The sequence below is a fragment of the Capricornis sumatraensis genome, chromosome 18, assembly GCF_032405125.1.
Source record: "Capricornis sumatraensis isolate serow.1 chromosome 18, serow.2, whole genome shotgun sequence".
Taxonomy (NCBI): domain Eukaryota; kingdom Metazoa; phylum Chordata; class Mammalia; order Artiodactyla; family Bovidae; genus Capricornis; species Capricornis sumatraensis.
The window spans coordinates 10,625,858-10,642,723 of record NC_091086.1 but is presented as its reverse complement, the minus strand read 5'-3'; the positions used below and the strand labels follow the sequence as shown (position 1 = coordinate 10,642,723).

General features: G+C 49.2%; 1 protein-coding gene across 1 annotated transcript in view; it reads left to right on the top strand.

Annotated features, from left to right (window-relative positions):
- Positions 1-16,023, top strand: part of STK10 (serine/threonine kinase 10) — a 129,414-nt gene extending 113,391 nt beyond the window's left edge. Inside the window, exons 14-19 of the mRNA XM_068990477.1 lie at positions 1,237-1,366; positions 3,265-3,389; positions 5,403-5,591; positions 6,085-6,210; positions 8,808-8,921; positions 13,805-16,023. Coding sequence (XP_068846578.1) covers positions 1,237-1,366; positions 3,265-3,389; positions 5,403-5,591; positions 6,085-6,210; positions 8,808-8,921; positions 13,805-13,948 — 828 coding nt within the window. The 3' untranslated portion in view covers positions 13,949-16,023. The remainder of the gene's footprint in view (positions 1-1,236; positions 1,367-3,264; positions 3,390-5,402; positions 5,592-6,084; positions 6,211-8,807; positions 8,922-13,804) is intronic.
- Positions 16,024-16,866: the final 843 nt, after the last annotated feature.

The window sequence follows — 16,866 nt, the reverse complement described above, 5'->3', positions numbered from 1 at the left end:
GAAAATTGACATAAAATTTGATATCTTAGTCATGTTTAAATGATTCTAAGTACATTAACATCATTGTGCATTACCATCACCACGATCCACCCCAGAACTCTGTATCTTTCCCAACAGAAGCTCTGTACCCAGAGCTTAACCAAGAACTCCCCACTACACCGTCTCTCCAGTGCCTGACGACCACTGTCTTTACAAATTTGACTACTTTCTGTCTTTACAAATTTGACCTCATATAAATGGAATTACGCATTACTTATCCTCTGGTGTCTGGTTTACTTCACTTACCGCGTCCTCAAGGTTCATCTGCATTGTAGCGTGTATAAGGATTTCCTGCCATTTAAAGCCTGAATAATATTTCACTGTATGTGTACACCACAGTGTGTTTATCTGTGTTTTCGTTTATGGACACTTGAGTTGTTTCCAATCCCTTGGCTGTTGAGAATAATAGGGCCATGAATATGGGTGTATAAATATCTCTTCAAGTCTTTAAAAGTAATTTTTGAAACAACAGATATAGCTACATTTATATAAATGTACCAAAACCAGCTGCTGGCAATGAGTGATAACATTAGTGGACATTTTAGTTTCTTAACATGTTTCCTAAAGTTTTAACTTTTTTAATTTAGTGTTTTTTATTGAAGTATACAATGTTGTGTTAGTTTTAGGTATGCAGTGTAGTGATTCAGATATATATATGTGTGTATATATATTCTTTTTCAGATTCTTTTCCTTTGCAGGTTATTACAAAATATTGAGTATCGTTCTCGTGCCATACAGTGGGTCCTTGTGGGTTATCTACGTCATATGTGGTAGCTAAAATTTTACTGTTTATTAAGGAAAACATAGGCACAATATAGGTATAATAATATAATAACCGTAAAGAGTTGGACATGACTGTGCGGCTGAACAACCGCCTGACCTCAGCAGTGATCAGCCCCTATCTGCTCACTTCCACACTCCACTGTGTTATTTTGAATTGACTCCCAGACCTCATATCATTTCACCTGTAAGTACCTCAATATGCATCTCTAAGAAAATAACAAAACCAAAAACACACTTAAAATGTTATAAATTTTTTTATTGAAAAATTTTTTTTGGCCGTGCCATGTGTCTTGTGGGGTTTTAGTTCCCTGAGCAGGATTGAACCCTGGCCCTGGGCAGAGAGGAGTGGAGTCCTAGCCACTGGGCCGCCAGGGAATTCTCACCCCTAAAATTGTGAATACCCAACCTTAACAGGACCGGGAGTTCGTGGCCAAGCAGAAGGAAGACCTGGAGCTGGCGATGAAGAGGATCACGGCCGACAACAGGCGGGAGATCTGCGACAAGGAGCGCGAGTGCCTCACCAGGAAGCAGGAGCTCCTGCGAGGTGGGTGCCTGAGAGCGGGTGCACGTCGGGCCTGAACGGGCGGCCCAGCCCTGGGCGGGAACGGACGCTGGGACTCCACCCTCAGACCAGACATCAGCCTCGTGGCGAAACGGGAGGAAAACCCCCACTGAAGTCAAGCTGAGGCAGAGATACCGTTATCAAGAACACGATTTAACATGCTGGCACACGGCAAGGAGGAAGGAGAAAAAGAAGCGACGTAGAATGGGTGGGAGCTGTATCAGTGAATCAGTGAGCTGGTCGGCGGGGTAGGGAGGTGCGGACAGAATCCAGAGCCCCTCAGAGCAGCCGTATCACGTGTTGAACGCCGCCTCTGCCAGGCCGTGTGCCTTCACCACATCGTACCCTCTCAAGCCCACAAGGCAGGCCCTGCGTTTGCCCGTTTTTAGAGACGAGGAAACGGAGGCGCGGAGAGCGGCCGTGCTTTGGCCAGAGCGGCCCTGCTCGCGAGCGGCCGCGTGGGCCTTGGATGCAGACCTTCTCTCGAAGCCACGCCCTTCCGCCCCCCGCCGGGGTGGGGTTTTGGCAGCTTTGGTGCTGGCGGGCCCCTCCCAGCTCGGGACTGTGCAGCGGCAACAGTGCGCGTCCCCGCCCGGAGGAGGGGGCAGGGGGCGCCTGGAAACTGGCGAGCGCGCGCCTCTGGGCGAAGGCCTTCGGTGCGCAGAGCTCCGCCGGGAGGCTCTGGGTAGGGCACTCTGCAGGACGCAGGGCTTGGGGTCTTTATATAGCCCCCAGGCTGTCTTTTTATGGCCAGCAGATGTTGGGTACAATTTTACGGGGTATGGAAAGCAAGCAGGCTCCAAATGGCTAGAACTCTGTGGGCTGAACTCCGTTTACAGCAGCTGGCTGAGTGAAAACTGGACTTTGGTGCCTGTGGGCTGTGGGCCTAATGGTCCCTGCCTGTCGTAAAGAGGTGAACATAGGACTGATACCCGAGTGCTGTTTCTGGCTCATCATTATACCGGGGACTGCAGCCAGGACTCCGAGGGCCCGGGCAGTTAAACGCTGTGAGCCAGTACTTAGTGTGGACCAAGCAAAATGAGTCCTTGGTATTCCGACATCCTGAACAGAGCCACGGGTGTTTGGGAAAAGTTCCTTCCCCTTGCTTCCTTTTCTTATCACGTGATGGTCTGTAAGAACCATCCTACTTGTGGGACTGTGGTTCTGATTGATTTGGAAGCCAAATCACTGCTGGTGTCCTGTGGGCAGATGCTGGCTTTCATGGGACAGGAGGGAAGCAAAATAGGTGGAACTTTCACAGTGGGCTGAGCAGGACCGGCTGCGTCTTGCAGGGCGTGAGGTTCTCCATCTGACCCCACCTCCCTGCCCTGTAGTACTAATGGACTTCCAGTGATAAAATGCCAGGTACTGTTCCAGAACGCATAGAGGGGACGTGGAGGGTCCCACCCATTTTTCAAAGTAGGATATAGTCATACCTGTCATACCTTCTTCAGGGGGTTTCCACGTGAGCGCTTCCCATCTGCCCCTTAGGGAAGCACAGGCGCAGTGCAGACAGAATGTAACAGTGTCTTCCAAGGATATTTCTCCCTCCATGGTATGCCATTTGGCAGAGGTGGGAGATGGGGCCTGAAGCAGTCTTTTTGTCCATCCCAAACCCCAGTGATATGGCTGGGTTCTAGCCTATGTCTCTGGTTTCTCTGGCTCCTGACGCCCTGACACTCCAAACACTTCCTGCTGTATGCTGCGGGGAGCTCTCACCCGAGGTGCTGAGGAAGTTCCTAGCTGGTGGCTCAGCCAACCTAGGCTGATGAGGCGGCGCCATCACCAGCTGCGGTGTGAGGAGACCGGGCTCGGGAGTGGAGCGGAGGGCCTGGGGGCTCTGGCCATCTGCGCCTCACTGGGTGCTGTGTCCGCTGCAGACCGGGAGGCGGCGCTGTGGGAGATGGAGGAGCATCACCTGCAGGAGAGGCACCAGCTGGTGAAGCAGCAGCTCAAAGACCAGTACTTCCTCCAGCGGCACGAGCTGCTGCGCAAGCATGAGAAGGTGAGGCTGCGAGCCCGCGGTTCCCGGGCTGCCCCTGGGGGGCCGGGAGGCCACCCCGCGCGTCTCTGAGAGGAGCCGGGTGGCCACAGGGAGGCTCGAGAGGTTCTCGGCGATGTCCTGCCGCAGATCCAGGGGCCAGGAATCATGGAAGCTCCCTCCCTGACCCTGACGCCTGACGTATATGTCTCACTTTCCCCCCCTTTTTCCTTTCTTTCGTCCTGCCCTCCTTTCCACTTTCACTTTGTCTTTCCCATGCATTCTCTCAGAATACTTTTTACTTTCTTTGGTTATAACTGATTTACAATGTTGTGTTAATTTCTGCTGGACAGCAGAGTGACTCACACACATATAGACACACATACAGTCTTTTTTTAAATAGTCTTTTCCGTTATGGTTTCTCCCAGGAGGTTGGATATAGAGCCGCGTGCTGTACAGTAGGACCTTGCTGTGGATGCACTCTAAATGTAACAGTTTGCGTCTGCTAGCCCCCAAACCCAAGTCAATCCCTCTGCATCCCTCCCACCCCCACCCCCGCTCTTGGCGGCTGGTCTATTCTCTGAGTTTGTTTCTGGTTTGTAGACAGGTTCATCTGTGCCATTATTTTAGATCCCACATGTAAGTGATATCATTTGGTATTTGCCTCTCCACTTAGTATGGTAACCTCTAGGTCTGTCCATGCTGCTGCAAAAGGCATGCCTTTCTGTTTTTCATGGCTGAGTAGTATTCCATTGGATATGTGTGCGCATCTTCTTTATCCATTCCTCTGTCCGTGGACATTTAGGTTGCTTCCGTGTCTTCACTATTATAAAGAGTGCTGCTATGAACATAGGGGTGCGTGTATCTTTTTGAATTATAGTTGGTCTCCCGAAGAGTGGGACTGACGGATCATATGGTAGCTCTTAGTTTTTTGAGGAACTTCCATACTGCTCTCCATAGTGGCTATACTGACTTACATTCCTACCGACAGTGTACGTCTGTTCCCTTTCCTCCACTCCCTCTCTAGCATTTGTTATTTGTAGACATTTTAATGATGGCCATTCTGGCAAATGTGAGGTAGTACCTCATTGTAGTTTTGATTTGCATTGTTGAGGATTGTAGGTGTGTAGGTTTATTTCTGGGCTTTAGTCTGTTCCATTGATCCATGTATCTGTTTTTGTACTAATACCACACTGTCCTTTTTATTTTTTGGATAGACTTATTTTTATTTATTTATTGTTTATCTCACAGCCTGTAGGATCTTAGTTTTCTGACCGAGGATCAAACTGGGCCCTTGGCAGTGAAATCTTAGGAGTCCTAACCACTGGACTGCCATAGATTTCCCAGTACCACACAGTTTTTATTACTGTAGCTTTCTACTATTGTCTGAAGTCTTTCAAAATACATTTAAGTCTCAACTTAAATACTGCTTCTGCCAGGAAGCTTTCCCTAACCTCCCCAGCCCAGAGAAGGGCCCCTTCTGTGTGGCTGGAGCACTCTACTTCTGTGCAATTGTCTTGGTTCAGTCCCTTTAGGGGGGACAGAGACAGGTTAAACTGAGATCTGGTGTGGGTTATTACAACTCCTAACCTAAGTACAGTGTTGGAAGTCAGCCCAAGGCTGTGGCAGTTTAGAATAAACATGCCCTACCTGGCTAGAAAGTCAGCGGAGGCTTCTTGGAAGAAGTGATGCCTGTGCTAAGTTTTGAAATACAAGTGTTAGGTGAAGGAAAATATTCAAATTTATCAAGACTTTAAAAACTATGAATTGACACCTATCAATAATGAGGAACCATCCCATTAATGTACATTTTGCTCTGAGATAATAGCTCAGGATAGCATGCTACCAATTGGTTAAATGAGAAGGCATTCAGAACGTAAGACTCTAAAACATTATTGATGGTAATGCGAGCCTTGTTCTGAGCATTCTGAACCACGTGGGTCCTGGGCTCCTGAGTGGCACGCGGCAGCCCTGACCTCTGATTACACCTGTGTGTGTGAAGCAGCTGACCTTGTCCCCTCTGGGTGTCCCTCTCAGGAGCGCGAGCAGATGCAGCGCTATAACCAGCGCATGATTGAGCAGCTGAAGGTGCGGCAGCAGCAGGAGAAGGCGCGGCTGCCCAAGATTCAGAGAAGTGAGGGCAAGACGCGCATGGCCATGTACAAGAAGAGCCTCCACATCAACGGAGGGGGCAGTGCCGCTGAGCAGCGCGAGAAGATCAAGCAGGTCGGGGGCCTGGGGTGTCATGGAGTGGGGCCAGACCCAGGTGTGGTGGGGCCTGAATCTTACACATTCAGGGGAATATAAGATGGAGCAGAGTCTTGGAAAGAGGAGTGGAATGGAAGCCTCACGCTGACCCCCTCTGGTGGATAGGAAGGAGGCTTGGCGCTGCTTTCTGATGCACGCTCCCTGCCACACTCCTGGGCTTCCGACCTGCAGCTGCTTCCACCTTTTCATCTACTGAGACCCCCACTCACAAGTCACCCAGAGGGCTCGGGCACATGGAGTCGGTGACCCTGGACTCCTGTGATTCCTGCCTCCTCCACACACTGTCCTAGCATGTCTCAGTGTCCCCGCCAGTCTGTGGGCTCCTTGAAGGCAGGGCTGGGAGGACTTTGCACAGGGGCCCTGCCTGAGTGGCGTAGGACACTGCCTGTGTACACTCTGGCCCCTTGGGGCGTCTCCCTGAGGGAGGGACCCCGCTTGTTTTCGGTTGCAGTTCTCCCAGCAGGAAGAGAAGAGGCAGAAGGCAGAGCGGCTGCAGCAGCAGCAGAAACATGAGAACCAGATGCGGGACATGCTGGCCCAGTGTGAGAGCAACATGAGTGAGCTGCAGCAGCTGCAGGTACCGCCCCCTGCCCCGCCGTGCTCGCCCCCATCTCCCCGGGGGCACGCAGCTCTCTGGGGGTCTTGGGACCCGACAGACAGGGGAGCTCCGGGTGGAGCTGTCTCCATCCTGCTGTTCTCTGTGATGTCGGTCACATCATGTCCCCTTCCCGCGCCACAGTTTCCACATCTCTAAAATAGGCGTGGGGCAAGGGTGATGACTCCTATTTGTAGAACTGGAGTGAGGCTTTGTGAATGAGATGGCAGAGCTGAGCCAAGAGCGCTATGCCCAGGGCCTGGCAGTGGGCATGATGCTGGCCTGCTTGGTCATCCCTGTGTCTTTGGAAAAGGTGTTCCAATAACCCTAATACCAAAACCAGACATTACAAGGAGGAAAACTACAGATCAGTATCTCTCATGAGCACAGATGCACAAATCCCCGATGAAATGTTAGCAAACAGAATTTAAAAATACATAAAAAGAAGTATATACCATGACCAGGTGGGATTTACCCCCCAGGGTTGGTGCAGTATACAGAAATGAGTTAATGTAATCCATGACATCAGCAGGCTAAAGAAGAAAAATCACATGATCATATCATCAGTAGATACAGAAAACGCATTTGACAGAGGCTGACACCTGCTTATGTTCATTAGCAGAAGGGAACTTCCTTAACTTGATAAAGAGTATCTACAGAAACCTACAGCTACCATTATTCTTAATGGTAAGAAGCTCAAAATTTTCCCATAAAGTCAGGAAAAGGAATCCTGATATTGCCAAGCCGGTGTGACCCCCTTCCCTGGGGAGATCCTTGACCTCTTCGTTTCTCAAATCCCAATAGAGTTTGCCTCACCCTAAGGGCCCTTGCCCAGGAGTTGGTAGTTGGAGCCCCCTTGTGGTGGAGCGAGGCATTGCTCTACCTGACATGCACTGACGCACGCGTCTGGGACCTCAGGAAACTCTTGAGGCTGTGAGATCCACCCGGCAATTTCTCGAAGGGCAGAGGGCTGTGGAGGAAACACCGCAGGTGTTGGAGCCTGGCAGGCAGGGGCTCTGCTGCTTGTTGCTGTGTGAGCTTTAGCCAGCCCACTCAGCTTCTGTATTTATATTCCCACCCCTGCCTCATGGGGTTACTGTGAGGATCAACTGAGAAGCCGTGGAGAGCTAGCAGCCAGCTCTGGGCAGGCCAGAAGTACTCAAGGCGGCTATGAGTACTGTTCCCAACCAAGGTGGTTTCTAAATTCCTAGAACCCTTGAGCTTGAAACGCCAGGTAAAAGTCCCCCAAGCAGTTCTACTCCCCCAGTCCAGGAGGGTGGAGGTGTCTGGATAAAGGCGCTTTCCCCCTGCTTTATAAATGCACGATAAGCCGCAGGATTGATTCTCTGTGAGGAACCAACAGGGAAATGTCCCTGCTGTCCCTGCGGGAGGCTCCAGGTTCAGTTTTGTGAGGCAGATAGCTTGCCTCATAGAGAGAGCAGTGATGTTGGCAAGCCTCAGGCAGGTCCACGGCCCTTATCCCTTGTCACAGATCTCTCCTGGAGGGATGGTATGTGACACAGAAAATTATATAACTTACATAGATACAAAATGTTTATACATACAGATTATCTCATCTCACGCTGCCATAACAAAACACCAGAGACCGGCTGGCTTAAACAACAGGAGTTTATTTTCTTACAGTTTTGGAGCCTGGGAACCAGAGATCAGCCTTGCCAGCATGGTTGGGTTCTGGGGGAGTGGATGCCTTCTTGCTGTGTCCTCACGTGGCAGAGAGACAGGAGAGAGAAGGGGGGAGAGAGAAGAGGGGAACGGAGGGATGGAGACAGGGACGGAGCACTCTAGCATGTGAGTGCTCTGGTTTCTTCCTGACTCACCCCGGCGTGAGGGCCCAATCCTCCTGGTCTCACTAAACCTCCTTCTCTCCCAAAGGCCCCATATCTCCAAATACCATCACACTGGACATTACAGATTCAACATAATGAATTGTAGGGAGAAACAATTCAGTATACAGCACAGATGTTTAAGAAAATGCTATTTGTAACAGTGAAGATTAAGAGCAACCCAAGCTGGCCAAAAATACGGGAATGTTTAAATTAGATAAAGACATACTGTAAGATACTCCGTAGGAATTAAACATCATGATTATAAAAAATGTTAATTCTTTGTAGAACTGTTTACATTATAATGTAAACAGGGAGGCAGGTTTCAGAATTTTATATACAGGGTGGACCAAACAACACACAGGACAGAGCCTGACAGGAAATATATCTAAAATTCTGTAGTGGTTGCCTCTGTGTGGTACAATTAGGGCACATATTTACTGTTAATGGTTTTATTGTTTTGTTAAAACAACATATATGTTCATGTTGAAAAATTCAAACAATGCAGGAAGCACAAAGAAAGCTGCAAAACTGCTAGAGATCCTATTACACAATAAAACCTATTAATGGTAATATTCTGGACTATTCTTCCAGGCACCTTTTGGTACATTTGTATTCATGTGTGTAGAGTTTTGTATAAATGGGGTTTATAATCAAGAAGACCTAAGTGCACGATGCTGGTGCCTCATGGTGTGTCTCAGCCCTCTTACCTGTCCTGCCTGGAATATGTTCCAGAATGAAAAGTGTCACCTCCTGATAGAGCACGAAGCCCAGAAGCTGAAGGCCCTGGACGAGAGCCATAACCAGAACCTGAAGGAATGGCGGGACAAGCTCCGGCCGCGCAAAAAGGTAACTGAGTCTGGGCTGGCGGGCTTGTGGAGGGCTCTGCTTCACTGGACCACCGGTGTCTGCCTAGGATGCAGGTGGAGATACAGATATGGATGAGATACAGACTTGAGGGTTTATTTTAAGGAACTGGCTCACCTGATAGTTGGGGCTGGTCAGTCTGAAACCTGCTGGGCAGACTGCAGGCTGGAGAGCCAGAGAGAGTTGATGTGGTCCTGAGCACCAGGGCAGTCCAGAGGCATAGTCCTCTCCACACTGGGGCTTCAGGCTTGCCTCTTAAGGCCTGCAGCTGACTGAGGCCCACCCATATTATGGCAGGTAAGCTGCTCTATTCAGAGTCTACTGAGTTACCTGTTAATCACATCTAAAAAATTCCTTCACAGTGCCACCTGGACTGGTGTTTGACCAAACAGCTGGTTACTGTGGCTTTGCCAGGTTGACAGATAAATTAATCGCTACAGGGCCTCAGTGTGGTTATCTGTAAAGTGAAAATATGAATATCATACAGTGTTACGTGGAAAGTCCCTAGGCCACAGTACAGGCCAGGGACAGACTCATTTCCTTCCGTTCTAAACTCTCTGAGGATGAAGCTGCCCTAACTGTCCTTGATTCTCTGTCCTTAAGCCCTGAGGTCTGTTCTGCGGTCATCTTCAGCTCTACCTGCTCTAACTGAGGTCTGGCCAGGAGGCGGCTGCCCACCTCTGCCTGAGTGGCCTTGGAAGTCCTTGAGTTGAGGCCTCCCTCCCTGTGCTAATGGAGATTTCTGGCTGGAAGCTGGCCAAGGCCCCAGACCTTCCGATGAAAAGGTCCACACTTACTTGTAACCACACGTGGTCTGCTGGGACTTGTGATACTTGACACTCAAATCAATAATACTGCTGACATAGGTTCCCTCTGGCATCAGAAGTAAATGCCTGGTACTCTTACCCAGCGGTTCTGTATGCTTTGCACATCCTGAGAGAATCTGAAAGTGAACGGTGACATTGCCTCCAGCAACTGCATCAGTTCCCAGACTGCTTGGGGGGTGAGGGGGGTGCCTGGATTTAGGGAGGTATTCCAAGTGTGTGTTTGGTGAGCTGGTATTGGATTTTGCTGGTGGTGGCTGCCTCTTTTCCTGAATTCTTTGTAGATGCATTCTCTCCTTTAACCTTTTTTTTTTTTTTCATTTACCTGGGTTGCTGGTGGGACACTGACCCGGAGGTGATGATTTTCATTCTAGAATAAATGTTTGTTACACTCTTGGATTTCCATCAGCAGCTTTGAGTTGTGGCCGATGTTGGGGGAGCCAGGGGAGATGATGGTACCTTGTGGAGTATTTTTAGAAAAATTCAAATTTTTTTATTTCAGTAAGTATAGAATGTCTGGTGAATTCAATAAGGTGTTGTTTGGGTCATAGTTAACACTGAATGTGGCCTCAGACAAGCCTTTCCTCCTGAACCTTGCTTTTGACGGCTATAAGATGAAGATAACATTTCTTCCCTTAAAACAGGTGTTTTAAGGCCTGTTCCCATGGGCCAAATGTGGCCCACCACCTGTATTTGTAAATAAAGGTTTACTGGAGCACAGCCATGCACATTCATTTACATATCATCTATGGCTGATTTTATACTACAACAGTGGTTGAGCAGTCTTACAGAGACCTTAATGTCTGCAAAGCTGGAATATTTATAGTCTGGCCCTTTACAGAAGGATTGATGACGGCCCTGGGTTACATAGAGGACGTAGAGGTTGTATAGGGGTAAAAGAGAGGAGTGCTTAAGAGGATAGGTTCTGAAGTAAGACAAACATGGGAGAAAGTCTTTGCTCCCCCATTACTAGCTGTGAGGCCCTAGGCAGTTTCTAAACCTTTCTGTGCTAAAATGAAAGTGGTAGCTGATGACTTACAGGCTGAAACTGGCTTACAGAGAGGTTTGGCCAACAGACAGCAATTTAAAGACTTTTTTGAGTTACCAATCTTTTAAGTATAAGGAAATTTTACATAAAAACCTGGATTTCCAGTTTGTTTTGAAAACTTAGGAGCTCTAGCAACACTGGGCCCGTCATACCACATGACAGCCATCAGCTGGAGCTGGGAAGACAGTGTCCTTTCCCCATCTTTCCTTTTAGGTAGAACTCAGTAGAATTTAGTACTGTTGAAGGAACGTGAGCTTAAGGGGGTAAGTTTGCTGAGACTATTTCAGGGCATCAAAGAATAGTTTTAAAAAGAGACAGAATGCTGGTCAATTTCTGTGAATTGTTACTTCTATAATGAAAGCAAGTAATAATGAAGCCACATTTACTGAGTAACCCATGTGTGCCTGACTGCAGTGTTTCAGAGCCTGAACTCTAAAGTTAGACCCATCTTGCTTCTGTCCCCATGTAGCTGAATGACCTTGGGCAGTGACCTAAACTCTCTGAGCCTGTTTCTCCATCTATAAAATGGGGATAATAGTATCTATCTCATAGAGTGAAGATTAAATAAGCTGTAATACACTTAGCATACTATGTGACATGCAAGAAGTACTCGGTAGTTACAGCCCATTAGTTTTTTAAAATATATATATATATTTGATGTGTACCATTTTTAAAGTGTTTGAATTTGTTACAGTATTGCTTCTGTTTTATGCTTTGGTTTTTTGGCGTCAAGGCATATAAGATCTCATGTGCAAGTCCAACCAGGGATTGGGCCCGCACCCACCGCATTGGAAGGTGAAGTCCTAACCACTGGACGATGAGGGGGAAATCCCAGCCCATTGGTTTTTAATTTAATCAAGTGCCCTGCTAGGAAGACAGTGAGATTGCCATTTTACACGAGAGGAAACAGACCTGGGGAGGAAACGTAACATGCAGAGGCCCACCCAGCTGCTAATGGAGCTGAATCCCATTTGACTATAAAGCTCCTGCTTTTTTCCTCTGCACTCTGCTTCCTTTTTTTTCTTTTTTTGGTCTTCTGGCATGATTTCCTTATTCAGTCGTGTCCGACTCTTTGCGACCCCATGAACCACAGCACGCCAGGCCTCCCTGTCCATCACCAATTCTCGGAGTCCACCCAAACCCACGTCCATTGAGTCAGTGATGCCATCCAACCAGCTCATCCTCTGTCATCCCCTTCTCCTCCTGCCCTCAATCTTTCCCAGCATCAGGGTCTTTTCAAATGAGTCAGCTCTTTGCATCAGGTGGCCGAAGTATTGGAGTTTCAGCTTCAACATCAGTCCTTCCAGTGAACACCCAGGACTGATCTCCTTTAGGATGGACTGAGTCTTCTCCAACACCACAGTTCAAAAGCATCAATTCTTCGGCGCTCAGCTTTCTTTATAGTCCAACCCTCACATCCATACATGACTACTGGAAAAACCACAGCCTTGACTAGATAGCCCTCTGTTGTCAAAGTAATGTCTCTGCTTTTTAATATGCTATCTGGGGTGGCCATAACTTTCCTTCCAAGGAGTAAGCATCTTTTAATTTCATGGCTGCAATCATCATCTGCAGTGATTTTGGAGCCGCCCAAAATAAAGTCAGCCACTGTTTCCCCGTCTATTTGCCATGAAGCGATGGGTCTGGATGCCATGATCTTTGTTTTCTGAATGTTGAGCTTTAAGCCAACTTTTTCACTCTACTCTGTCACTTTCATCAAGAGGCACTTTCTGCCGTAAGGGTGGTGTCATCTGCATATATGAGGTCACTGATATTTATCCCAGCAATCTTACTTCAATGTTATACTTGGATAGTTTTAGAGGAACTTTTTAAAATTTTTTAATGGAAGGATAATTACAATGTTGTGTTGGTTTCTGCCATACATCAACATGGATCAGCCATAGGTATACCTATGTCCCCTCTCTCTGGAGCCTCCCTCCCACCCCTCTAGCTTGTCACAGAGCCCCAGTTCGAGTTCCCTGAGTCATACAGCAAATTCCCACTGGCTATTTTATGTTTTACATGCTGCTGTTGCTAAGTCGCTTCAGTCGTGTCCAACTCTATGCGACCCCATAGACGGCAGCCCACCAGGCTCCGCTGTCCCTGGGATTCTCCAGGCAAGAACAGTGGAGTGGGTTGCCATTTCCTTCTCCAGTGCATGAAAGTGAAAAGTGAAAGTGAAGTCGCTCAGTTGTGTCCGACTCTTAGTGACCCCATGGACTGCAGCCCACCAGGCTCCTCCATCCATGGGATTTTCCAGGCAAGGATACTGGAGTGGGGTGCCACTGCCTTCTCCCCTGTTTTACATATGTTAGTGTATATGTTTCCATGCTTCCCTTGTTAATTGGATGTGTATTTTTGGAGAACTCAAGACGTTTTTCTGGGGTAGGACACCATTTATCTTGTTAAACTTGCGTGTGTCCAAAGGAGGAAGCACCTGCAGTGCCGGCTGCCTGGACGCGCCCCTCGGAGTTACAGGAGGCGCTTTAGTGTCAAGAAGCCCTGTCCTACAGTGGCTTTTCAGAATCAGAATCTCGGGGTGGCACGACTGCGCTTAGATTTTGAAAAGCCCCCTGACTTGGCAGGACAGCAGTCTGCCTAGGAACACTGTAGCTCAGACAACTCTTGTTAAAGCTCTTCCTCCATCTTCTATTAGTACCTCAGGTTTTTCTCCAGTCATCTGGCTGTTCCCTACCAGCAGACTCACTTCTGCTGTTCCCTCGCGCCTGTCTAGACTGGCATCTCCCCAAAGCAGAACTCTTGGCCCACAGGCAACTCCTGCATGGTTGAGGCAGTAGGAAGCAGGAGGTGGTACTTACCTTCTGGGTGGTGGGCTCTGGGAAAGGAAAGAGGCAAGACCAAGTTACCTGAGCACTGAGGCCTGGGGGGCGGGGGGCGGAAATCTCCAGAGAAGACCACTTTGGTGGTCCAGTGGTTGGGGGAGACTTGTGTCCTAAGTGACGTGACTGAGCTCCATCTGCCCTCTGTCCTAGGCTCTGGAAGAGGATCTGAACCAGAAGAAGCGAGAGCAGGAGATGTTCTTCAAGATGAATGAGGAGGCAGAGTATGCAAATCCCACTACCCCAAACAAGGTCACCAAGTTCTTCCCCTACAGCTCTGCAGACGCTGCTTCTTAACAGCCCCCCAGGGCCGCTCTGTGAACGAGTAACTCAGGACTCCCTTCCTTCCTGCTTCCATGCCACTCGCGTCCAGCCCCTTGCCAAGTGCCGCCTCAGCTGCGCCCGACGGCCCTGGCGCCCGACTCCTCGCTTACTGTGGAGGGCGAGGGTTCGTGACGGCTGCCTGACCCTCGTGCACGCTCCACTTGAGCCCAGTGACCTGGGCTGTCGGTGGGGCCGCGGACTAGGAGGAAGAGGTGCTCTGTGGCCTCGAGGCCCCTCCTGTTGCCAAACCAGCAGCTGTGCTGTCTGTGAGCTTGAAGCACTGCCACCGAGGTCCCCGTGGGTCCACTCGTCCTGTAATTCTCGGGGGCTTTTCAGCTGTTCCCCGCAGTGGGAGACAAGAACCAGGGCTCTTAATGCCCATTTTGGCTCCAGCAGAGCCTGGTGTGCAGCCAGATGCCTGGGGTGTCCCATCCCCAGCTCCCCCAGTTTGCTTTCCTCCTGAGACCACCTCCACAGGGTGGGGCGGGAAGAGCCTGCACGTTCATTCTGATCTCAGGTGTTTCTTGCCATCTTGCAGTCCCCCTTTGTGCACACCCTCCCCCCCCACCTTCCCACGCACACAGAACAGGGCCCACTGGTGCTACCCAGGCTTGCCTGTGCCCTGGGCCTCTTGTGCTGGGCGCATTGGAAGGTGCTTGCTGGCTGAGCCCGTGCCACAGAGCATGTTAGGGCGAGCCACTGGTATGGGGTGGAGGTGCTGGGTGTTGGCCCCAGAGGCACAGATGGTACAGGCTGAGTTGCCAGTCTGTGATGCCTTTTTGGCCCCACAGAGGGATCCTCTTCAGGGATAGACTTCCCAGCCCAGTCACTCTGTCTCCCAGTTGCCCATCCTGTCTGCAGGTGATTCGGGAAGGCCGCTTCCCTCTGCGCTGTGTCCCTTCTAGTTAAGGGTCCAGCCTCACACTTCAGACAGAGGCTCACAGGCACTGCACCTTCTGTTCAGGGAGAAATACGGAGTGCTTCTTGCCCCAGGAAGCTGACAGAAGCAAAGCTTCTGTGTCTCAGATGAAGCCCTGGGCCTTGCCGCCTCAGCCAGCCTCCCAGAGGTTCCACTCCTCATGGGCTAGAGCACACATAACCCGGTAAAGCGAATGCTCGACCCAGCATTCAGTACCTCTACAAAGAAAACCTTTTCTGTTTTTCCCTACCTTTATGTCTAACTTGATATAAATGAATGTCTTCCTTAGGAAAACATCTGCTTTAAAAAACAAATATGAAGGTGACTGAGACGAGTCAAATGGGCATACTGGTTCTGGGCATGAGTTTGCTGGTGATGGGTGGCTAACACTCTGGGAAGAGCTCCTCTTTCTTCCTCACCTATAGGTCAAGGTTAGATGTTCTGTCTTTCTACAGCAAGTCTCTGGAGGTTTCTGGGTACTCTTGTAACTGGATTTTGGGAAAGGAGGGTAACCATTCAATAGAAAAAGGGACTCGTGGTTCCACAGACTTACATACGCAGTGAAGCTGCCCCGAGGGCCGTGGGAAGGTACTGGTCCTCTTAGGTTAGTGAGCGCTCAGCTTGCCTGCTTCAGTGTTTGACCCAGAAGGGACAGTTTTCAGGTCTCCCACAAATGAGATAAGGGAACCGATGATCCCCTTGGACCCTCTTTGGTGCACAGGTGCGGGGGAAACGTGAACTAGCGGCAGTGTGACAGACGCAGTTCCACCGGCGCAGCAGCAGGGGCGAAGGGTCTCGCGGTGGCCGATGGCGGGGCTGGTTTGGGCTTTGTTTACAACACTGCCTTCTGTAGCCTGGGTATGAGAGAGAGTATTAGGAGAGAGGCCAGTCTCATGGTTTAGGAGGAGGTCCTTCACATTGGAATCTCATTCAAGGAGGTGCCGCTTTCTGCTCAGCACCGCCTGAGCCCTACTAGTTCCCCCGTCCTTTCAGGATGGGGTCCGCTTGGGTCCTCCAGGCTCACTGTTAAGCCAGTATGACGCCCCTCACTGAGGAAGCCCATGCAGTATTCTCCGTGTTCTGTGCTAATGTTTTCTCTGGAAGGGACAGACGGAACTGTTTCTCATTTTCAGTCAGTTTTTAGCAGAGTAAATAGAACTAACTTATATTTTCCCTTTTATGGAGAAGTTATTTTTATGTAGTTTCCAAACTTTATATAAAAAACTTTTGTGAAGTGTTCTCTGCAAAGTTAACTGCAAGAATGTAAATATGCTTCTAATAAAATAACAAGGTGAGAAACTGTGCATTTGGGTTTGTTCTCTTGGACTGGGGGGGGGGGGGGGAAGCAGGGAGGAGACTTACCCAGGAAATGATTTACTATTGTCTGAGTACACTGGTGCCTCCCAGGGTGTATAGCAGGTCAGAGGTCAGGGTTTCTGTTCTTGAAGAAGTTACATTTGATGTATTTTTTCTACAGACATTCATATCATTCTCATTTAACAGCAAACATTTTACCCCTAAGAGTTTTTACAAGTTAACTTACTGAATCCTTTTCAACAACCTGGGAGGAAGGCATTGCCATTTTACAGATGAGGAAACATACTGGGTCGGGGAAGGCCAGGTGAGAGCTCACAGCCCTGGTGCCCATGGAATTCAGAAGTCCGAACTCCACGGTCTTCTCCACAGCTCCTCTCCCACCAACTGCACGCGTTACACTCAAGCAAGGGACACACTGTCTTCTCTGCCATTCAGAAAGCGATGGCCACGCTTCTAAAACCTCATTCAGGGGTTCTCAACCTGGAGTCTGTGGACCCTGTTACACGCACACAAGGGATCCACGGGTAGAATTCAGGGTATCGTTGTACCTGAATGAGAAAGGTAGTCTCACTAAGCTCTAACTGAATTTCAGCATTTCCTTTCTTTATGGGTATAGGCAACAAACTAATATTATCAGCAGTACTTGTGACTATGT